The sequence below is a fragment of the Pyrus communis genome, chromosome 11 (genome assembly GCF_041283825.1).
Source record: "Pyrus communis isolate YQ-2024b chromosome 11, ASM4128382v1, whole genome shotgun sequence".
In the NCBI taxonomy this organism is placed as follows: Eukaryota; Viridiplantae; Streptophyta; class Magnoliopsida; order Rosales; family Rosaceae; genus Pyrus; species Pyrus communis.
In genome coordinates this window covers 8,889,644-8,914,598 of record NC_142575.1, presented here as the reverse complement: position 1 = coordinate 8,914,598, position 24,955 = coordinate 8,889,644, and the positions used below count along the sequence as shown (strand labels likewise).

At 35.0% G+C, this 24,955-nt stretch overlaps 2 protein-coding genes across 2 annotated transcripts; one reads left to right on the top strand and one right to left on the bottom strand.

Moving 5' to 3' along the window:
• Window positions 1–4,218: 4,218 nt before the first annotated feature.
• LOC137742229 (small ribosomal subunit protein uS12) lies at window positions 4,219–5,866 on the top strand. Its single transcript, XM_068482040.2, has 4 exons — window positions 4,219–4,357; window positions 5,062–5,217; window positions 5,300–5,426; window positions 5,541–5,866. Exons 1-4 carry the CDS (start codon window positions 4,353–4,355, stop codon window positions 5,679–5,681), a joined length of 429 nt encoding a protein of 142 aa, XP_068338141.1. The 5' UTR covers window positions 4,219–4,352; the 3' UTR covers window positions 5,682–5,866.
• Window positions 5,867–10,775: 4,909 nt separating this feature from the next.
• Window positions 10,776–13,033, bottom strand: LOC137743723 (dof zinc finger protein DOF2.1-like). The gene is made up of 2 exons (XM_068483669.2): window positions 12,569–13,033; window positions 10,776–11,846 (listed from the first exon to the last, which is right to left on the bottom strand). Exons 1-2 carry the CDS (start codon window positions 12,599–12,601, stop codon window positions 10,965–10,967), a joined length of 915 nt encoding a protein of 304 aa, XP_068339770.2. The 5' UTR covers window positions 12,602–13,033; the 3' UTR covers window positions 10,776–10,964.
• Between the last annotated feature and the right edge of the window lie 11,922 nt (window positions 13,034–24,955).

Below are 24,955 nucleotides of genomic sequence, written 5' to 3'. Positions count from 1 at the left end.
TTATCTGGGAAGTGGCGCTGCTATTTTCCGTCATTTTTTAGCTTCTGTTTGCTTAGTTCCTCTGTTAATTGTTGAACAGTAATTTCCTATTTAAGGTCGGCTCTATGAAGTCTAAAATGCCGCTGCACTCGGTTTTATGCCACTTCTTTTATTAGCTCGAAGTATTACATGTCTTTTGTTTGGAATTATTCTCCCAAGCAAAATGTGACATTTTGAAATGGAGACTAACATTGGATTGCAAGATCACGTAGTTTACAGTTCCTCTTCATTTGGAAGTGAGAAGTCTTAAGTTCAAATCTAGTGAATAACGAGTTTGATACTAATTTATTCTTTCTATCCTTAGTGTAAATATATTGTTATAATACCAATTTATTTTCCCACCTCTTAGACCATCTCCAATGGTGACCTAAAACCTAAAAATATTTAGCCCAGAAACAGCTTTTCTACTCCAACCCTTCTGGCTTAAAATTTTAGTCCCAGATTATCAAAGAATGAATTAAGGTTATTTTTTTTTAAAATTAACTTTTAAAAAAAAAAATTTATGTAGACTATCCTAAATTAATTTTATGAACATTTTAACCGAGAAATATTTAAATTCCGATAAATTTTAAAAAATCACTAAATCAATACATGAAAATCAAGATAAACCACATAAACTTAATACCAACGACATTTAATAAACCACATAAACTTAAAAAATAAAAAAGACAATTAATAAACTACATAAACTTAAAAAATAAAAAAAAACAATTAATAAACTACATAAACTTAATACAATAAAAAACTCATAGACTACATAAACTTAATAATGATATTCACCATCTTGACTTGGTGATGGACTTGGGTGATAGTCTTGAGATGAATCATCATCTTGAAATATACTCCTTGTGGCATTCCTTCGTAAAATTTCATTTTGCTTACCACGTAAGTATCTCTTCCTCTCTGAAGTGTATTTGTCGAGGTCCTCCATTATCAAATTAGTTTCGTACATTTCTTGCTCCTTATCCCCTTCTTCCTTCATGGCCAAAAGCATTTGGGCCAATTCTTCTTGCCGATGGCACTGGTTTTCGTTCATTATTGCCATTTCGCTAGCAAATTGGGCACATGTCGGATCTTGGGACTTCCCTTTTCTCTTTGCTTCCTTTTGCTTATCTCTACCCGGGGACCTTGCAAAAGAAAAAGTTGGGGTCATTTGTTCGACACCTTCATTGTCGGCAAAATTCACACTTTCATTAACATCATTTGGGGGTGGGGCTTCACTATGAAATAATCTTCCACATTGTTGGTTCGCATCGGTTCCCCACCTCGGACAATCCTTGAGGATGTTCCAAGCATGATGCAACTTAAAAGCTTGATTTTTTGGTGTAGTTCTTGTCTTGTAAATTGCCATTGCTTTGTCACCCTATGCAACAAATACATAAAAATAATTAGTTGCAAAATACTATTATGTATGTGACATCCCACATCACCCAGGAGAGTGATCCTTAAATGTATATTCTCATCCTTACCTAGCACGAGGCCTTTTGGGAGCTCACTGGCTTCGGGTTCCGTTAGAACTCCGAAGTTAAGCGAGAATGGGGCTAGAGCAATCCCATGATGGGTGACCCACTGGGAAGTTGCTCGTGAGTTCCCAAAAACAAAACCGTGAGGGAATGGTAAGCCCAAAGCGGACAATATCGTGCTACGGTGGTGGAGCGGGCCCGGGAAGTGATCTGCCTCGGGCCGGGATGTGACAATTTGGTATCAGAGCCTAACCCTGGTCGCGTGTGTGCCGACAAGGACGTCGGGCCCCTAAGGGGGGTGGATTGTGACATCCCACATCACCCAGGGGAGTGATCCTTAAATGTATATTCTCATCATTACCTAGCACGAGGCCTTTTGGGAGTTCACTGGCTTCTGGTTCCGTTGGAACTTCGAAGTTAAGCGAGAAGGGGGCTAGAGCAATCCCATGATGGGTGACCCACTGGGAAGTTGCTCGTGAGTTCCCAAAAACAAAACCGTGAGGGAATGGTAAGCCCAAAGCGGACAATATCGTGCTACGGTGGTGGAGCGGGCCCGGGAAGTAATCCGCCTCGGGCCGGGATGTGAAAATTTGGTATCAGAGCCTAACCCTGGTCATGTGTGTGCCGACGAGGACGTCGGACCCCTAAGGGGGGTGGATTGTGACATCCCACATCACCCAGGGGAGTGATCCTTAAATGTATATTCTCATCCTTACCTAGCACGAGGCTTTTTGGGAGCTCACTGGCTTCGGGTTCCGTTGGAACTCCGAAGTTAAGCGAGAAGGGGGCTAGAGCAATCCCATGATAGGTGACCCACTGGGAAGTTGCTCATGAGTTCCCAAAAACAAAACCGTGAGGGAATGGTAAGCCCAAAGCGGACAATATCGTGTTACGGTGGTGGAGCGGGCCCGGGAAGTGATCCGCCTCGGGCTGGGATGTGACAAAGTACATGACAACTAAAATATCAACAAATAAACTCACAATTTCTGAGGCACCCCTTCCACTAGGCATGTCAACCATGGCTCTCTCCAAGCTTCCCTTCCACAAAGTGCACGCTTTGTTGATAATTTTCCACCGATCATAAACACCACCAACTTCCGTTCGACCGGCGTTGGAGTTTTCATAGAACTTATCAATGATTTTACCCTACAAAACCTTTCTATTCCGTTCGACCGGCGTTGGAGTTTTCATAGAACTTATCAATGATTTTACCCTACAAAACCTTTCTATTTTGATTGGTGCCAACGGCACCATCTTCGCTAACCGAAATACATGCCAAACATAAAGCAATATCTTCGTCAAAGGTCCAATTACGACCTCTAACATGCTCTTTTGCCATCTTGAAAATTTTGGAAATGAGAAGAAATGGTAGAAAGAAAAATTGGAAAAATTGTAAGGGAAAAGTGAGTTTTGTGTGGATGTTTGAACAAATACATAGGTATTTATAGAGTTTTTGGTTGAATTTTAAGTTAAATAATTTTTTTAAATTAATTTAGCCGTTGGATTTAAATTTGGACCGTTAGATCTTTTTTTTACCGTTAGATTTGATTATATTCGATCTAAGCCGTTGAATTCAATAAATATATAAATATAAAAAAAAAATTTGAACGTGGACCGTTGGATTAACCAACGGTCCAATTAAACTGGCCGTTGGCTACAATGATGTTGACACGCAAAGGGGACAGCCCCACGTGGGTGGGCCTCGGCTGGAAAGGTCCTTGGCGCGTGTAGCGTGTTGGGCGAGTGGGTTTTGGGGTGTGGGCTTCACAACCCAGATTTCACTCTCATCCGTGGGTCTCACTTGAATTTGTGGGCTAAATTGTGGCTGGTATTTGCCTTCCTTTTGGGTTTTAGGTTTTAGGTTTAGTTTAGGTTTTGGGTTGGAGTGGATTTTAGGGGGGGGGGAGGGAAAATTTAGGTTTTAAGTCACCATTGGAGATGGTCTTAGGTAGGAGATGATTAGTCACATGTTTTAAAGTATAAATTATTATTTACAGAATTTTGAAGTGCACAATTCTGAAAACTTTTGGATTGAAATGGATAACTTCTAAATTTAAGGTAGATATTGAAGGAACATGAAGAAAAAAATTCCTTTCTAATCTTTCTATTTTGGGAAAATATTAGAATGTATAAGTTTTCTTCTTGAGTAATTTATCTCCTACCCTTAAGTTGGTCGCAGTTTTTCATTTTTATCTTCAATATACCTTGAAAATAGTGTGCTACCCATTCCAATTCAATCATCTATACCAAACGAGGCCAAAAGATAACCATTTAGTACGAAAAAATTTATGAATTGTAGCTAGAACTCCTTGATTCTAGAGACATTTTTATGTGTTTTGGAAATATTGTCACGTAGTATAATATTGATAAGCGACATAATTGATATATTTCACTTTTAATTTATATTTATAAAAAAAAACAAATACATACGGGGATGTGCAATAATAACATCACGTGACATTGTCCTCATTGCTAGAAACTCTCTCAAATCACCTATTCACCACGTGAAAAAACTCCCGTTAAACGAGTAATGCATTTTTTTTAAACACGTGACAAGTATTTATATGGAAAGAGCTAACATAGAAACCTAAAAATCAAAATAGAGGTTTTGTGTGGATATTTCCATCAACAGTGGGCTTATGTATTGGAAGGTTATATGAGTTCACTATGAACAGGCCCATTATGTCCGCAAAATTCTAACTTGTAAGCCCAACGGGAAGGCGTGTATTTAAGCAAGCGCGATAAGCCCTTAGGGTTTCTTATTGCTGTTAGCGACCAAGAAGCTCTTCTTCTTCCTGCGGCTCCAAATCTCTCCCTGCTAATCGCCCACTATCTTCTTGTTCCGTCACCATGGGGTAAGCTTCCACTTCCTTCTTCCATTCAATCTACTGTTCGCTCTCTGTTTGTTTTCTCTGAAACTGTATTCTCGATTGAATTTGTCGCATAAATCTGCTTGAAATCTCTGTAAATTTGTAAATTATAGTTAGACAAAGTAGCTTAAGGAGGAGATAGATTCTTTTGCGACTGAGATTATATTATTTATTGGAAATTATTAAACCTGTTTGGATCCGAGTATCGAATGTATATATGTTCGTGTTTTGAGGATTATTTCGATTTGTATAGTTTCAAATCATCTGTTTGTTTCGATGGATAATGGTCCTAGTCGGATTACTTTTAGTGATTTTTATTTGGAAGGACAAGCTTTTTTAGTGTTATTTTTTGTGAGGAAATGTTTTTTTTTTTTTAAATATTACGAGAAGATTTATTTTTATGACATTAAAAAGCTGTAGTCTTTCAAAGAAAGATTTTCAGTTGAAGGGTTTACAAGTTGGGTTTTAAGTTCTAGAAGATGATATTGTGAATGTATTAATGCAAGTCATTAACTTCCGGTTATTAGACGCCGAGAAAACAAGCTGGTGTTGTACATTTTGACATTTGAAGTGGTTTGTTATTTGATTCCTTGCTTATTCATCATCGATGCAATAACGAATGTTTCTGTTATAGATTCTAAGATGTTGTAGGACTATAATGCCGTAACCCTGTTACCAAATTTCTACAGGAAGACACGTGGAATGGGAGCAGCTCGCAAGCTGAAGACCCACCGTAGGAACCAAAGGTGGGCTGACAAGTCCTACAAGAAGTCCCATCTTGGAAATGAGTGGAAGAAACCCTTTTCTGGATCTTCCCACGCAAAAGGCATCGTTCTTGAGAAAATGTAAGGAAAATTCAGATAGATTCATTTTCTTCCAAATTCGTTTAAAGACGATAACACAATATTTGGGTGTTTAATTATGCAGTGGTATTGAAGCTAAGCAGCCTAACTCTGCCATTAGAAAGTGTGCTCGAGTTCAGCTTATTAAGAACGGAAAGAAGATTGCTGCCTTTGTGCCAAATGATGGTTGCTTGAACTACATTGAAGAGAATGTGAGTATAGATAGTGGAGACAAAATTTGTTGCCAGAATTTGGCATTCATGTTAAATCATCTTAGCTTCTTTAGGTTTTTTTTCGGTTGTACTGATTATTGTGGCCGTTTGCAGGACGAGGTTCTTATTGCTGGGTTTGGTCGTAAGGGTCATGCTGTTGGTGATATTCCCGGAGTTAGGTTCAAGGTGGTGAAGGTTTCTGGTGTGTCACTTCTTGCCCTCTTCAAGGAGAAGAAGGAGAAGCCAAGATCTTAAATTTCTTTAAAAATGTTTTATCTGTTGTGCTACTTGGACATTTTGATTTAGAGACAATTTTGTCAGCATTTCATGACCTTTTTGTTTCCCTTTTCTCCTGCTCCCTTGCTCTATGTTTGGATGCTTATGTTTTAATGATGGAAATTTCTGTGGCTAAATATGATTTTCATTTCCTTCGTAGTGAATTGTTTGTGTTCACCGTTCTTGTTTGTGCGAATTGAGCATTGTTTTATCCCCATTTGGTGTTCCGTTTGGGTTCTGAGTTTGCGGTTCTGTTCTTGTTCTTGGTGAAATGCGCATTGTTTAACTAGAGCCGTCTCTGAAATTTCAAGAGCCAAAAGGGCCCTTTTATAAGATGGTTTTTCAAAAAGAACTTTAGGACAGATTAAATAAAAAGTAAAAAGAGGTATAATCATAATTTTCACTAAATAATCAAATGCACTTCAATCTAAAACAACCAAACAAGAAAAAAAAGTTTCAAGAACTCTAATTTCAAAGTTTCCCTTCAATATATTGTTGTAGACCTATTTGACTGAAGAATTATAGAGAGATTGAGAGAGAGGGTGCGGCAAGTATAAAGAGAATTGGGTGAATTCTGAGGTGTGTTTACTCACCCCCACTGGCCTTTATTTATAGTAGTAGGAGAGGTTAGTTCCTTATCCCAATAGAATCACAACTCTAATAGAATAATATTTAAAGATGCAATATGGTAGAATCCCATAAATCCCATAAGAATTTCCTAAGATTTACACAATCATATTTTTGACTTGATTAGTACTACAACATACATAACATTATTATATAAATAAATTGAAAAAAAAAAATCGTTTTTAGGTTGTGATCGACATTTCAAATATCTAATTATGTACTCCAAATTTTTATATTAAAAAAAATTACACCTATAAGGAGTGCAATGAGATTTTAAAGTGCTAATAAAAACTTCAAATTTGGGGCGTGTGCGATTGCACCTTTCGCACTCCCTCAATGCCCCCACTGTGTTTAACCCCCTTGTGGTGTTCCATTTGGGTTCTGAGCTTGCGGTTTTATCAGAATATATATTTTAACTAAATACGCTATTTGTTTTAAATTAGTATTTTCCTCGTACTCTAGATGTACCATGTACTCTTTGAATAATAGCATCAAGATTTCTTCTCCCCAATTACTTGGAATGAAGCTTCGCTATTGAAAAATCAGCAGCAGCTCCTGCTGCTAGCAAATCATGAGTGGACACGTGTTCAAGTAATTGATTTTTTTAATCGTAAATTGATCACGTGTGATTTGCTAGCAGCAAGAGCTTCTGCTAATTTTTTTCAGCAACCAAGCTCTGTCCAATTACTTGGGGATGGGGATGTTACTGTGGCTCTCTCGAGCCAATAATGGCGTGGCATGTGAAAAAATTTAGAACTTAAGGCAGTCCGTCATTAGATTGGGAACCACCGCAGTGGCATAGGTAACTTTCTCTTAGAGTGCCGTACATGTTTCCTCTGATGGTTATAGATTCTAATATTCCTATCCTCAATCTTATTCGATATTGGTACTTCTCGTCGAGTCCCATTCTCCTAACCTCCGTGTTTATTATAATTGTGGTTACTTGCCGTCCAATCTAATTAAACGGTGAAGGGAAAACTACAACAGCAAAAGTTGAATGACCATTGTTCAGTCTGATTCACAAATATAATCAGGTCTTGAATATAGAAGAATGGTTTGACAAAATGTTGGCATCCTAGTCATAATTAGTCAGAGTTCTTGTGCTTTCCACTTTCACTAGCTTTTTACTTGCATAAGTGTGTTTAACTACTTAGTACTACGGTCTAGTGGTATTTCTCTTCACTTCTAAGTGAGAGGTCTTAGGTTCGATTCTCGTCAAAAGCGAATTTGAACCATATTATTGTTAGCTCATTCTAAGACTAAGCTCATTCCCTGTCTTAGTGTGTAAATAATATCGTTTGTTTAAAAATAAAAAAAAAACAAAAAAGTTACTCTTTTCTGCTCTGTTTGTGTGGTTGACCCAACTTCAGCCAACCGATTGGGCCGAGAAAAAAGCCCAATAATGAATAAAGCATTTGATCAACTGATTAGTAACAAATAAAGCATTTGATCTATTCCACCTTGAAGGAGGAAAATCCAGCGTCCAACGGAACACTCAAATCACAAGTAGAAGTTTTGCATTTGATCTTTCCTTGCAATTCCAGTTTAATGGCTGAAGCGGAATTGAAAAGGGCGGCTCTTTTTGCATGTGTGGAGAAAGGTTTTTCCGATATATAGCTGGAGTAAAATTCTAAATGTTTTCTTGGGATGATTACTGGTGCTATGCAACCAGAGGCTATGCTTGAAAGTATCTTATCCGATATTAGGCGTTTAAAACAACAAGGTCAGTAGGATGGCCTTCATAGGTGGGATTGTCTTGAGCTGGAGTGGTTATTCAATACCTTGGTTTCTGATGTAAACGTTTCCATTCGAATTTAATCAAACTTCTCTTTCGTTTGACAAAAAAATAAGGTAAAAGTCCTAATGTGGCATTGACAAGTGACAACAAATGTCAACAACAAAAGAGTTAATTAATAATGTTGAAAGCTATTAACCACTTACCCTTGAAATTATTAATCTTAAATTCTTGAACTTAAAAGATTAAAAATTGCTATAGCTAAGCTGACAATTTTGAAGTGTCATAAATCCTTTTTGAGTTTAAATTCCAAACACGATTATGATTTTCATGGAGTGTTTTGGAAACAATTTCCATCTCCAATACATAAAAAGAATTCAATCTTATACAAATTAACAAAACATATTGCCAAAATACCATGTTTTTTGTAATCTAATTTTGTGATGGATACTTTAATTTCACTGGAACAGAAGATGGATGGAGTCTAAGTATGATTTTAGACAGGGCCAACCTTAACGGTAGTCGGAGTAGGTAGGCTGTATAGAGCCCTCCAATTTTATGTGTGTGTGCGCGCATGTGTGCGAATAAGAAGCGAAATAATAGCTTAATTAATACATTTGCGTCTAAAAAATGCGAGATCTTTGATATTTAAGTAGTGTTCGTATATATATTTTTCTTTTGATATTAATTTTAATAATAATTGATGTAGAAATAAACTTTTTCATGTATTTATTTATACTTTTTTATACATATCAATATACAAATGATCTGGTATCAGAGAACTCGCCCCTATTTTGAATGTTTGCCTTGGGCCCCAAATTCTTAGGGCCAGCCCTAACTTCAGATTCTCCCATTAAACGCGTCAACACGCTAATTTTTTTTTTTTTTTTTTAACAGACGATATTATCTACATGGGGAAGATGGTGGGTTAAGCCTCACAATGAGCTAACAATAATGTGGTTCAAATTCGTCTTTTGTGAGAATCGAATCTAAGACTTCTCACTTATAAGTAAAAGAGAAATACTACTCCATAATACTAAATGGCTAGACACACTAACATTTGGAGTGTGAACAAAAGCATCCATGTTGATCAAAAAGAATAAAATCGTCCCTCGTATTTAAGTTCAAACTTCGTACGAATTTTGGGGGGAAAAAAACAGGTTTCATACTTACAAAAGCATATGGTACAAGAAGATTTCGTCTATCTTTGACAAAAACATTGCACAAATGTAACAAATTGGGATGCCTTCACATACAATATAATATGGAAATATTGGACAAACTTTGTAGGGCATGTTTGGCGATCGTGAATAACGACGATTTGTCATCAACGACACCTGTCACTCTCAGCACGACACAATCCAAACATACCAAATCATATACAATCAAATTGGAGTAAATTGCTGCTTAAAAAATTGAACCATTTGAAAATCTTGTCGCATTTACAATTCAAATGTCCCAGTCAAATAAAATTAATTAAATAATAAAACTATCTACTAAAATAAAAAAAGGAGACGCAAGTCGCACAACTGCCCCAATGGAATTTTCAAATGGGTGCTGCGGTGCTGACTAATTTTCACGCCCAAATCCTAACTTAGATTTGGTCTGCTATAATATAAATAAAATAAAAATAAAAAATCGACTAAGAAAATGGTGGTTCATGCAGTCATGCTTCACTGAAATTTGTATTGCTCCGGGAGAAGAGAAACCCTATCAAGTTTCAATTATAATATAATTAATTTATTCCTAGGTAATTTAATATAATCCCGAGATTAAAATATTCCAAGAATATCTACCTGAAAATAAGATGTAATCATAGCAGAATATGTTGAAAACTCCACTAACTCCAAATCCAAAGCCTGTTGCTGCTGCAACTACTTTGGCTTTTATATCAATCAGACAGTTCAGACTGCACAATCCATGAAACATCTCTCTCTCTCTCCCTCCCTCCCTCCTACTAGGAGAGATTTTTCAATATTACCTATGGTACATCACGTGTTCTTATATAAATGGTAGCATATGTTTGTTAAAAGATTAATAACTTAAAAATTAAAATTTTTCATCACTTACATAAAAAAATATGGTGTATCATCCGTGTCTCCGTCATAACTAAAAATTTCTCCCCTACCAGAAAGATTTTTCAATGCGACCAGCACATGATGTGGTACACCACATGTCATTATACAAATGATGAGATCTGTGTGTTAAAAAGTTAATAACTTCAAAAATAAAATTTCCCACCACTTATATAAAAATATATAATATACCACTTGTGTTCCCGTCATAATTAAAAATTTCCGCTTACCACCGTTTTCTTTGAAATGGATGAAAGGATGAATGATTCCTTAGCAAACCTTGCAAGTTTCTTGACAAATACATGGATTCGCTGTCGCAATTAAAATATAGTTCCAGTGGTGTTCAGACTATACAATTGAGTAATATTTAGGAGATTGATGAGGATGAAATTATTATTTATTCGTTGATTAATGTATTTATTTTTTTATTATTGATGACATAGTACATGAATTATTTGATATAAAAAATTAATTGAACGAGTATTTAGTTTTAGTGACGTATTCGGCTTAATAGATATTTATTTGTGTTTAAAAAGTGATTCATTTGTCTAATAAATATTCGCCTTGGAATGAATTAGTGAGAAGAAAAATCAGTCGCAAATATGAGATTTCTTTAGTTTACCAACGAAAAAAAGGTAGATGGAAATACAAAAGATATATAAGTTATAACTAATTAGTACAAAACTTAAAAGCACTAAAACTGACATTTAAGTCTGATAATTAAGTGAACAAATTAAATTAAAACCTATGCTTTTCTCATAGTTTTTGTTTCTTGGTGATCACCAACACACTAAATAAAAAAACCTTGCTGCTCAAGGGTTTTTATTACACGAGGGGAGTAGTGTGCAGAAGTCCATGCTGCCAAGATGAAGCAATCCCATTCCAGCTCTCTCTTCCTGAATCATACTCGTGATTACCATTCCCCATCATGTTTGAATGATGATCTCCACCGTTCATCTGCCATGGAAACCCCCACAGAACTCTGTTGCTGCTCTCACTTTGGCCATTGAACAGTTCTTGCTTCATTGTTGTAACTGTCACTGCTGTGGTGGTTGAGTTGGTGGTGGCTTCTTCAAATGGGTGGTGGATTCCCATTCCGCCACCACAATCTTCCACCTCACCCAAATTCCCATTCCCACTCCCATACCCATAGTTATACAAGTTCTGGAAATTACCATTGTGGGTCTCAAGAAACCCAGTCCTCAGTGCATCAAGAAACCCAGGAGCTGAAGTAGGGTTTCCAAGAATGTTATGATCAGGGGCATTTGTGGGATTTCCCAAGAGAGTAATGTGGTCATGGTCATCAAATCCTAACTGCCCACCACATGACTGTTGCCTTTGGAGCCTAGCAAATGCAAGGGTGAGGTCATTTGAGTCATAACCTAGGGCTGGGAGTGGGTTGGAATTGGGTGTGAGCGGTTGGTCCTGAGCTCGTTTCGTTGACGATGATCTCTTGTTCTTCCTGCAGCCTCCACCCACAGGAACGTTCCTGAGGGTGCCACCTTTGGTCCAGTACCTTCTGCAGGACTTGCAGAAGTACCTGGGCTGAGTGAGGCTGTAGTTGTTGTAGTAACAGAACTTCGTGTTTGTGGAGTCACATCTTGGACACTTTAGGGCTTGTTCTGGCTGAGGCCTGGGCTTCCTGTCTTGCTGCTGCTGTTGGGATTTTGAGCAGACCAGCATGTCCAGTGATTGAGCTGACATTTCCTGAACCATTGATGGTAATAAAAAATTAAAAAAATTAGAAAATTGAGAATTTAACAGACAATAACATGTGTCAAGACATGAAGTAATAGTGTAATAGATAAATAGTATATAGAAAATATATATTCTAAGCTTTGCTTTTAAGTTACATATGTTGCATTCACATGTATTGTGCAGGCAAACTTGTACGACGACAACTCGTAACAGTTTTAGACTGTGAATCGCTCGAGTTGTCCAAATTGTGAGTATGAACTCATGGCATGACCTAGAACTGAACGTAATTATTAACTGCAACATAATTTCATGTTTGCTTGCTTTTTAAGTTTACTATTTCACCAAAAAAAAATTCATTATTCCTATCAACAATGAAAATTCAATCCAGAAGAAAAAATAAACTGTAAAAACAGATTAAACATCATTCATAAATAACATATTAAACATCATTCATAAATAACATAAGACACAACTCAAAGATGAATTATTTTTCTGGAAAATTGAAGAACAACTCGAAGCCAAAAGCCTTCTTCTTTAAGAATTGGACCCAAAACCAAACAGAATCAGCCACCAACTCATAACAATCAAGGTAAATTACATTAATCCAAAACAGAAAAGTAATATAAGTAAAAATTTAAAGAAATTAAGGACCACCATCCTATAATATAATTGGAAACTAGACACAACAAAAATGAAAACAGCTTCTGATGAATTCTCATGAAATATCCTACCTGGTGTTGTTGTTGTCCACTTGCCGGATCCATCAGTTCATGCAATCAATCAAACACTCCTCAATTTGCAAGAAAACACTGTTTTTTTAGAGAGAGAGGGATATTGAAGAGTAGAGAGAGATAAAGTTTTTGGTTTAGGCAGAGAGAGAGGATTCACATGCAGAGTGAGGTAATAGAGAAGCTCAAGTCACCACCCTACCTCTCCAATCCAATATATAACAAAGCAAACCCAATCGAGAGAGAGAGAGAGAGAGAGAGAGAGAGAGAGAGATGGGGTTTTGATCCCGTACAAGAAGGGAGATGATCGATGAGGTTGGATATTGGTTTGGCTTGCACGCAGAGAAAGTGTGTGAGTTGTGTGTATGTGGTGGGTGGTTGAGAAAATTCGAGTCCCTCCTCCTGTGCTCTGCAACGGTTTCATATATAGAACGAGGCCACCACAACACGCCTCAGTGTCTCTCCGCTGCGCCAGCCCCCACTAGCCTTAGGCTTTAGCTGCTACTCTCCCATCCCATTCTCCTGTGGGTCCCACTCTGGCGTGGATGCAACTATTTTGCGGGCCCCCTCCACCACTACTTCTTCAATTTCCAATTTTTTCATATTACTAACCGCACCTCCCGTCATACGTACATCCACCGCCCACCCCAGGTCCTCGCCTCCTCCTCGAAGTCGTCGCTCGTTTTCCTGCAGACTTCAGCTGCACAATCCTCGTGTAAAATTTTATAAAACAAATTTTATAAATTGTAATAAACCAAGAAAAACAGAGATTTGGGTAGGTGATTCTGGATTGTAGTGGTGAAGGATGACAGAGGATTCTCGCCGAATCTTCTTTGTTAGGTATTGTTTATATTTAATTTTAAATAAAAAATTACAAAGATTTATTATCGCACAATGTACGATGAACGAATGTGATTTAAGGATCCTTACAAAGAGGATCCGACGAGAATCCTCTTGCGTCAAGGATGGGCCAGAGGACAATAATATACTTTTTTATTCATTATTTTTGGCTTAAACATGAGGATGACTTACATATGTTACATGCTCATCCTCTCGTTGTACATATGACATTGTATTATTACATCAAAATATGTAATAAAACTTTTTTTACTTCTAATTTTTCATAAATACTAGCAATTGCACACACTTTATATGTGCAACTGAATTTGTTTTTTATTTTACTATGACTTATCATTAATGAGCACGGCTGACAACTTAAAAAAGAAAAATAAATAAATAAAGGGAAGAGAAGAGGTAGGAGAATGTGGGGAATGTAGAGAGAGGATGAGGGGAGAAAAGTGGGGTTTATCTATTTATTTTTTAATTTTTAAATATGATATGCCATATTTACATGGTTGTGATGTTAGCATAAGAAACAGTAAACCTTATGTTTGGCGTAATTACCAAATTGTCCACGTTTTTTTGTTTAGTTCTAGTGAGAGGGTTAGAGTGGTAATTTGCTAGAGTTTTAGTTGACAAACAAAGTTTTATTAATATGTAGTTTAAATTAGTGAACTGAGAGGGAGTTAAAACTCTTCCTTTTTTTTTTTTTTTAATTTGATATCTTAATTGTGAATAGCTGTTGTCTTTTACTGTGGTTGTCTTGATTGAAGGTTCTTATGATGTGGACCGTATGATGATGCTTGGGACAGGAAAACACTGGTGACTGTGACACACAGACACAAGGAGAGAGAGAGTGACGATCTTCATTTTTCTTTTCTTCTTATTAACTTTTTTTAGAAATGCGCATGGTAAGATTTTCTTTGAATTTTTTGACATAATATATTTTAACATTAATTTTCGTGTCTTTTTTATATTATGTCAAAAATATGATGTGTCAGAGAGTTTATGAAAATTAGAAAATCACACTTTCAATAAAATCTATTAGGATTTCTTTTCTTTCTTTTTTTGGGTCAAAATTTTCTCTTCTTTTGTGTTTTGAGATAAAAGAGGAAAAGAAATAGGTAGGTAGAATTTTTCAGTTTTTTGGTTGGTCTTGTGGTACTTGTGGTCCAATCTTTTGTTGATATGTCCTAATCAACCCTAAAAGCAATACCACTATAATTTAACCACCATTATTTTGTACTCTGTACTTGTGTTTACGCCCGCTTTGGCATGTGTGTGTGTGTATTTATGCCCAATTGTAAGGCAATTATTTGTATTTGGTTTATTCTGTGTGTAACCTTGTTTGACAACCATTGATTAATGTGTGGACTTCGGCTATTGAATTGAAAACCCATAGATCAATTTATTGGTAAGTGCATTCCAAATATAGATGCAAAGTGCTTTGGAATGCGCATTTTACATTTTTTGTTGGTCGAAAAGTTCTCTAATGGAAGAAATATAAAACATTCGTCTTCACAAGCAAGAAGACGTAAATAAAAATGTGAATTTACATTTTTTTTTTCCTTCATGTTTTGAGGTGGACTCTACTGGTTAAAGAGAGAAAAATAAATGAGATACTAAATTTACATCTCTTCCACTGGAAGAGAACTAAAATATGCCTCTCCGAGAAATGTAAAATGAGATGTAATGTGGCTTTACATCCTAAATTTGTATCATCTATTCGAAGAAGTGCTATTACACACAATACAACTATAATGCAATTAATTCGATTGGTATTATTATGTGCATTGGATGAAAACTTAAAGAAGAAGAAAAATGAATTTGACAAGTGGCAGATTGTTCAGGTGAATATGATCTTACTCTTTGTCCCACTCATCTTGTGTTTAAACCTCTTCCTTCTCTTAGTGTAATTTAGAATAAAAATATCACTTATAATTAAGAAAAAACAGAGTTAATTCATGAATATCAAATAAAGACTCATTGGGCAGGACAATGTGTAAACCATGTATATGAGTTTTTCTCTCCCAATATATTAGAGTGCTTTAAATTACCATATTCTTCTTGGTTCTTGTTTCCTAAGTTTGTTTGGGCAAGCATAAATTTTGTCAATGTGATCTTATCATTTCTACGTACGGTTACTAATTTATTGTGTTATAATATTGGACGACATATTTGTACATATTTTAGTGTTTGTTTTAGTTAAAAAAAACACGTGTTACAGAATGTGGTTTTATAAAACTAATGTTACAACACGTAAAATCTTTTCGGGCAAATGGAGTCTTATATATCAACAAACTAATAGTTCATAAACATGAAGACTAAACTGTATCATAAAAATGTTCGTTGTTGATCAAATCAACGTGATCAATAATTCATATTCACATTCTATAAAACTATATTGCAAGATAACATTTTTCTTAATCCATGCAGCTTTGATAGCTTAAACAACATCAGCCTGCAAAGGTGCAATATCGGGCCCAGATCAGATCAAATATCAGCTCAACAACCAAATCTTGTCTTTTTGCTATGCCCGATAACTTAAACAAATGTGATTACCATCTGCTTCTATTGAAGAAAGTTCTTGATTTCTGCAACATATATGTATATATTATATTATATTATATATATATATATATAATATATATATCATCTCTAGTAAGATATTTTTTGTGTACAAACAATGACATGCTCATCTTAAAAATAAACAGTACAGTTTTCTTTCCTTTTCCCAGTAAAGTGTGAGACTTGCCCGTTTTCTTGAAACCAATGCCTCATTCTTGATGGCTTATATTTGGTACACCGTCTTATTATCACAGTATTGTCTCGATCTAATAGCATGATGTGAGATTAACAAGTGATATTGAGTTATTAGATAACAATGCGCATGGACAGCTAATGAAGATTATAATTATACTATATACATACGCTATCTATGAAGAAAATATATATATCTAATATCCAATATACGTTCATATTACTTATGCTCCGTATCAAAATATTGTATGAGCAAAAGTGCTCTTGTTATGTCATTCAAACCGAAAAACCCATCCCTTACCTATCATGTATTAATATTTTTTTTCATCATTTTGCCACTTTCCACTACTATATTGAATTTTTTGTAACATTGAAATTGTGATACATCATCATTTGAAATCGTCCTTATTATTATATTTGGGTATAAAACTATACTATAATAAGATTTTTTTAGTTGTTTTTCGGATGGTCCCTATTAGGAGAAATTTATAGCTCTGTTCCTAACGATGCGACGGTGGACCTAATCCAAATAAAGCTGCTCTTCTCACTCTCACAAAACACCAAACAAATTCTTCTTTTTATTTTTTTTGTATTTTTTTAATAGTAAAAACTAATAACATCAAAATCACACATGATTATAAGGCGAGTTTGGATGTTACGTATGAAATTTGAAATCATTTCTTGTCGTTTTTCACTCTAACAGCAACTTTCTTGCTCTGGAATTAAAGTCTAGCTAGTGTCATCATTCCTTAATCTAAATTATTAGCTCACTAATTGGCTTGTTTTATTAAACAAATTTATATTAAGCATCATAATCCCTATTTTGTTATCCACATGCATGTGATAATCCAACGGTTGATATTGAGCCATCTTTACATGTGTATGGCCCAAGATTCTTGGAGTACTTGGCGGGAAACACCATGTTTCCAACCAAGATTTCAATTATAATTTGCATGTTATTATATGTCAGAAACAAAGTAATAAACAAACAATGATTGAGACCAGTCCATCTTTGGATCCTATGAAACAAGTTTTTGGCTTTAATTGGCTCCAAATTCCATTTCAAGAACATTGATAAGCATTTTTATAATCAATTATAGGCAAATTAGGGTTAAATAGGATATTAATTCGATGGTAAATGTTTATTTTCACACAAATCATGTGGATAGAAAGGAAACCAGGATTTTGAGTGTAATTGTGTATGAGAGAAATAGTAACGGGACTTTTTATGTACATCCTGTTATCTCACAGTTTAACGGTAATTTTCGAGACATAATTATAAAATATTGTGCAAAAATATAAAATGACAGTAAGTCTATGGAGAGTCTCATTTTTTTAAAGTGTCTCTTCATCATTTCTCTTGTGTATGAATAAATACGTTTAACTGCTTTAATTGTAAATTTGTATATAATAATGATGGATGATATAGTTGAATGATAATTCTACAAAATATATGACATATCACAAACGAATTGAATGCGTGCAACCAAAAATCTTAGGACCTAAAATCCAACATCTAAACATCTCGTACTATCAACCGGTACCTGCGACTAAAATGTAGTTTTCACAGGTTAAGCAGCATAGCACCTTTGGTGTGAACTGCAAACATTGCGGTGGGGCCAGGGAGGAAATGTGGGGCTAACATGGGAATGAAAACATGGGGATTGATTAGTCAAGTTAGTTGACTGGTCAAATGTAACGGTCAAAGAAATCCTGATGGGGGCAAAATTTAGAAAAAAGAAGTCAAGTGGGATAGGAAACTGTGCCTGCAGGGACAAAATTGATATGCTAGCAAAAAAATCAAGGAAAGTGTTATTTGCACTTCAAAAAATTTATTGTACACTCTTCATAAGAGTAGTTTTGTTTTTAAATATAGAAAGTTTGGAGTGTAGAATGAAAAATTTGGAGTGTCAATAATAATTTTCAAAATTTATACCTGATAAATAAAAATAATAAATTAATAATATAGGAGGAGGAGGAGGAGGAAGAAAAAAATCTAGCATGCATTCTCACTCTTGTAGAATCTCTTTGGACTTTTGGGGTTTTGGTTTAAATATATCACGCATTCACATTACACTTGAACACTTTGTTGGTTGAAGGACCATTGGGAATCACAATGTTTTGAGCTTTAGTTTTTAAATGGTGTGACTTTTGGCTTGATATGGCTATGGTAATTTTTTTAGTCATGATTTGGATGTTAATCGATATTAGATTTGTTAAGTTCCAACTTTTGACGATTATGTTGTTGGTTAGACCTTGTAAGTCGTTAAGAGCTGGAATTTGTTTATGTGCCTCGTCAACTAATCTAGCTCACTCAACATCGTTTTCGACATATTTATATTGAAAAATTCTTGTGTTTTGCTTGACAACATTGATTTCTCAATTTGGCACCATATTATTCTCAGCGCAAATTATATACAATGAAAGAGGAATGTAAATATGACTCTTTTTAAAAATAGGATTTTCCATGAACTCTCTATCACCTTACAGTTTAATGTCAATTCTCGTGCCAATATTATAAAACATTGTGCCAAAAACATGAGGTGATAGAGAGGATAGTTCCACTTTTGAGAGTCTCCTTGCCATTTCTCTACAATGAAACTATGATTTTCTTTCCTTATCTTCTCCAAACATTACCCGTTTTAATTTAGGGGCATTTAGATCCGAGTCCAAAAAATTGAGCTACTTTTCCAATTGAGTCTAATTCCATGTGCCTTATCAGTTTAGGTTCAACTAATTTTTTATGTCTATTTTACCCTTTTATAATCTAAATGAAAATATATTTAAATTTCTTGGTTTATCCAAATTTTGAATCATTGAAGCCTTTAATCTATTCAATATCCAAGGAAAAAAAATAAAATTAAAATTCATGGCATGTTTATCAACAACAAAATCTACTGTCATATACATTCTTGATAAAAGTAGATTACAAAAAGAAAAAACCTATGATATAGGTACATAAATACAAAATATGTCATGAAGATATATTTAAATAATATCTAATTAAACTAAGGTGTAGGTAGATAATGCAACTAATCTGTGATGCAGGTAGGCAATGCAATCAATCTGCGATGCATGTAGTTAATTTACAAACAAAAAAACATATGATACATATGCAATTAATCTCTAATATGGGTAGAGTATTATAAAAAAAATCCTATGGTACAGGTAGATAAACACAATTAATCTTAAATTATCAACAAAATATATAATATATATATAGGTAGATAAAGACAATTATTCATGATACATGTACATTATAATATAGAAAAATTAAAAAAAGGACAAGTGATATAGGTAGATAAAACCAAAAAAAATTGGGAAGAAAAATGATATTGAGGGAGGAAACCCTAGAGAAAATGCTAATTCGATAGAACTTCAAAATTTAAAAAAAAATATATATATATATATATATATATATATCTATATATATTAAGGAAAAAGAAGCCAAAAAAAAAAAAGACGAAGAATCCAAAACACTAATGCAATTTTTTTTTTTTAACCAATCAAATGTATATTGATCATTCTTATGGAAGAGGAGGAGAAGAGGAATATTATGGAAGAAGATTACTCGGCAAAATAACACAGGAAGAGAAAGATATTGTGAGGGAGAAACAAGAAAAGAGAAATTAACGGTTGGGGAAATGAGAAAAAAAAAAGAGATTTCAATCCCTAATCCTATAATTAAGGATAAGATTAACATTAATCACAAATTAAAAAAACAGTAATTACTTAATTAGTCAAATTGAGGGTAAATTTGGCAAGAAAATACAAATAAGCTTAAGTGGATCATAAATCACTGGACCTAACTTAAAATTTAAAACAAAATTGGACTATAACTAATAATAGCTCATAAAATTGGACTCATATTAAGTTTTCCCTTTAATTAATTTAATCTATGCAACATACTGTTAATACATGACACCTCAACTCGAAATTCAGTATTTGCAAAACTAATGTGACTTAATCCGTTGATGTCATTTACCGCATAAGGAATCACTTATTATGTTTTAAGAATCAATGTTTTAAAATCTATAAAGGTTAGCGTAATTACATTAACTAAAACGAATATGTTCACCCAGATTACAAATAGTCTCTTTCTAACAAGCATCGTGGGTCTTTATATATTAGATTAAAATAAGGAAATACTGTGGAATATAGCTTTTTTAAAATAAAATTAAAAAAAAAAGTTCGAGAGTAATGGAATGGAATGGAAGTTGAAGTGTGAACAAAGTAGAGGCTCGTTGCTGGAAATTCCAGAAGCGGGAATAAGAGCCGACTTGGGGAAGCACATAAACAAGTAGGGACAGCTGTGAGGGACATGGTCGGCTTAGGTGGGCTCCACCGGATGAATGTCCCACTCCCTCTTACTCTGACACGTGGCACCAGTAATGCGGCTCGTTGACGCACATTTCAGTTTACGATGAAAGCACAGAACAGTCCCTACGCCTCATATGTCAAGTCCTACTCTGCCGCTTTAGTGGGTTTTGCCCGTAGGTCCCACACGTCTCCTCCCATCTCAAGCAAAGGATAATTCTCCACTATTTCTCTTTTATTCAAATTTTTATTTATTTTATTAATACTTATTAGTTATTCAATTTTGGATTTTTGTTCTAGGTTTAATATGTATTGTCATGTGTTTTCTTGTTCTAAGTGATTGTTTGGACTCAAAATAATATTATTGGGGCCGAGCTTAGATTTATGTTCTGCCCAAGGCTCTTCCAAAAATGCTATGAGCCGTCTAGTGGTCACAAGCCGACCAATTAGGTTGGCCAAGTCTTTTTGCAAGAAGAATTGATATGGATAAGAGCAAATAAGTCGAGTCCTAATACAACAAGGGGATTTCAGAGTTGAAGACGTTGAGGAGACGAGAGTGAACCGGGTTCATTATGGAGCTTGGTTCATAAACCCATTGGAACTCGGGTTGGCCGAATCCTAATTAGATTAGGCTTTGGAGTTTTAGTCCGAATACAACTTTTGGTTCAGCCAGAAGTAGGTTCGCTGCTATATATATAGAGGGGAGTGCATTATTGAAACCCCTTCCAATTCAACACACAAACTGCCATGCGCAAACTTTCGCTCAATGCGAAACCTCTCAACAACCTTGAGATTTTTATTTTTTCTTTTTTACCGACACATCTTCAGTTTGGATAAACATCACTGTGAAGGCAACCGGTGAACATCTTCAGTTTGGATAAACAACACTGTTGCCGTAGAATCAACTGACCACGAAGCACCTTCAGTTTGGATAAAAAGCACTGTGTCGAGGCGGACTGGTTATCTATCCAAGTCTCGGTCGAGAAGGATTTTTTAATCCTTATTGGCAAAGGTCATCTTATTAGCCTTCTGGGCGAAGTGAGGTGTTACAGGTTATTACATTCGGCACATTAAAAGCCGAATTTGATATTGAACTTCGTAAAACTAGCAGCTTTGTCTTCAGGCTTTAAAACCTGAAGGCCGAGATGTATTCCTTCCTTGGCCGCAGTCGCAAGATCAAGAAGTTAGCAGCGCACACAACGCAACACCAACATATTTTACTCCTCGACCGAGCTTGGCCGACGAGTTGGCATGTCCCGCATACAACCGAAGAACGTAGTTAGCTTATTAATTACTCGGTCTGCTCGCCACGTAGGTTTGGTTGTTTTTAGGGTCAACAGTAACATTACGTGATTGGTTAGAGATACAATTGTTATGGTTTTTGTAATGCGTGTAAGTTCTTTTTGATGTATACACCTTAAAAGAACAATAATATCCAACTAATATAACATTATTAGTTTGAGATACCCGTTTTTTATATTACGAGTAAGTACTTTTTTTAGATTTTCTTACGTACGTTGACGGAAAACAATCATTCCAATGCACCTGTGAGTTTATTCCTACCGATTTCTTCACTACTAACAACTAATTATTAAAGTCATGTTCTCTTAACGTCTTTCTTTTTTAAGGATCTGTGAGGACCAAGATTTTATTAATTTAAATTCAACTGTTTCAAATATTTACGAAACCACAATTATTGGATGAACAAGGGAAATCGGTGTGCCATTATCATCCTTCCGCTTTTGTGATGGTAAAGAAAGATGAGGTTTGGTTGGTTATTTGCCACGTGGGAACAACGATGGGAGGTCACGCGGTTCACGAGAGCGAAACAGGAAGACGTCATCACGGGCTGAATGGTTACGAGATTATGATTCGGTAACGGATTGGGTTTGGTCGGATTCGGGGAATGGGCTACCGGCAAAAGTCAATTGTGTTTTTTGGTGTCAAAAGTACAAATTTTATTTAACTTATGAGGTTTTTGGTAACGTATAATTCAATGCATGCGTTGCCTGATCTTAAGCTCAATCTTGGTGTATATGCATAAGCATCATGCATGTTGATAACCAAATCCATCCCCTTTTTCGCAAAAAAATTGACAAGCTTAAAATCCACAAATCATTGATTCGGTGGCAGAGTTAAAAATTATTCAGTGGGTAACCTAAACTAAATTTATTACTATGAAATTAAATGCTCAATTTTTTTGTTGCCTACATAGAGTTACATAAACTTGAAAATAATAATTTGATGCAAGAAATTAATAGTCTATTTTCTAGGCTTCTAGCCTTCAAAAATTTTATATGAATAAAATAAGGAACTGTGTCCAGTATGAGAGTTTTAACATTTTACCTTTATTTTATTTTATTTTAACAAACGATATTATCTACAGTAAGGGAGGGGGTAAGCTTAGCTTAATGTGGTTCGAATTCACCTTTGGCAAGAATTGATCCTAAGACCTCTCACTTACAAGTGAAGAGGAATGCTACTAGACCTAGCACTAAGTGACTACTTTTACTATGAGTATATTTGACATTTATTAACTCCTATTTTCCCTACAAACAACCTTAAGATTAGTGTTCTAAAAATCAGCCTAGGCAGCCGCCTAGGTGCCGCGGTGAAGGTCCGCTGCTATTTAGGGCAAATTGTTTCGAAAAATCGTTTCGGAGCTAGACGGGCTAGGCAAATCTAGGCGGCTCCTAGGCGGTTTGGTTTTATTTATTTTATTAATTGTGTTTTTTTTTTCTTTTTTAGTTTCATTGTGGTATACCTATGGAAATGGTGTACCTAATTTGCAAAGGATGGATTGACTACAAGTTCATCTAATTGTGAAATGAATTGGAGCACTTTTGAGGGGATACATACAAAGAAAAGAAATAAACTACACACAACAAGGTTAAATAATTTAGTCTATGTCCAATGTCCAATCCAATGCAAGGATGATGAACAAAAAGAATTTAGTCTATCATCCAACAATACTCCTCATTATGATTATATGCTTACTGTTTTTTAAATATTGAACTTGTTGGATGGATGTACTTTGTGTATTCTTCTACTTCTTTTTTTGCATTTTATCATTCTTTTATTATCCATACAAATATAGTTTTTTTCTTTTAAGTGTAAATAGACACTTATTTACAAGATATATAATAAATTTACATAAATCTACCTAGGCGTCTAGGTGCTAGACCTTCGTCCATCGCCCGACTAGCACCAAACATTTTTTAGAACCTTGCTTAAGATTCAAACTTTTCATTTGGTAGGTGTGTTGCAACAATTAAAAATCATTAAATAGCCCAAATGATTAGTGTTTTTAAGCTTAAAAAAACTGAAACTCTACCTATGCTATAGCCCACCGGAGCCTTGTACTTGGCTCCACTAATGGGTGCATTACACATTCATTGTTACATATGTAGTAAGTAAACATTTCAGTGACGTTTGTTAGAGTCAATTCAGATTGAACTTTCCATTCAAATTCCCTAAGTATTTAAACTAACTATTGCACTATTACCAAAGTGATTGACGTGATTTCTTGCTTAACGTGTTTCAATAGCTAGCTAAGAATATTGACTTTGTAAAGATAAAATGGCTCGATTTAGAACTAGCATATTAGAGCTTTACCCCTTTTATGTCTATTATGTTAAAAGACACCAATGTCATATCAAACATTTTTACGTACAATAATATTACACTAAAGAGAGAAAAATTAATTAGTCAAGAACTTGCTGTCCACGAAATACCGTATCAAACATTCCAATTAAAAATTCCAACTCGAATAGTTTGGTCTACTCCAAGTCTCCCGACTTATTTTTTTTCTATTTTCCTTTTCAATTTTCAAGTATTAAAATTGTCCATCAAGTTTTAAAGATTTTTTCACGTGATTGAACATATTTCTTTCTTTAGACGACTTTCATAAAGATGGAGAAGACTACAACAATTAAGAATGTCGATGAAAAATAATATACTATAATTAAAATGAGATAGACTCACGTATATATATATTCCCTCGTTTTGTTGAAATAATTAAATATATTTTCTTATACGTTAAAAAAAAATGTGAGAGCATGGGTAAAGCATATATGGTTTCATTTTATTATGCTTTTGCCATGTGAAACGTCCCTCATCCTCTACAGAGTAGAAATTTTTTTGTGTACTCGAAACAATAGTCCGTATACCACGTGTCAAATATAAGTGGAAAGAGTGTATATTTTCATTGTTCTTCACTGATATTACAACATGTGGTACAACGGCTTGTATTTCGATTATATTGAAAAATCTCTCTTTAAAAGAGAAGAAAGCCAAAACACGTTTAAGGAGTCTTTTCTGCAACATCCCGGTTGATCTGATATAGGTCGGACCTCACGAATATTTTGCTTGAGGGAAATGAAAATCATCACTCTAGTTTTGTGAAAAACTTGTCACAAAATGTGCACTTTGCGCAAATATACTGCTAGATAAACACTCAAGGGGCACAAAAGA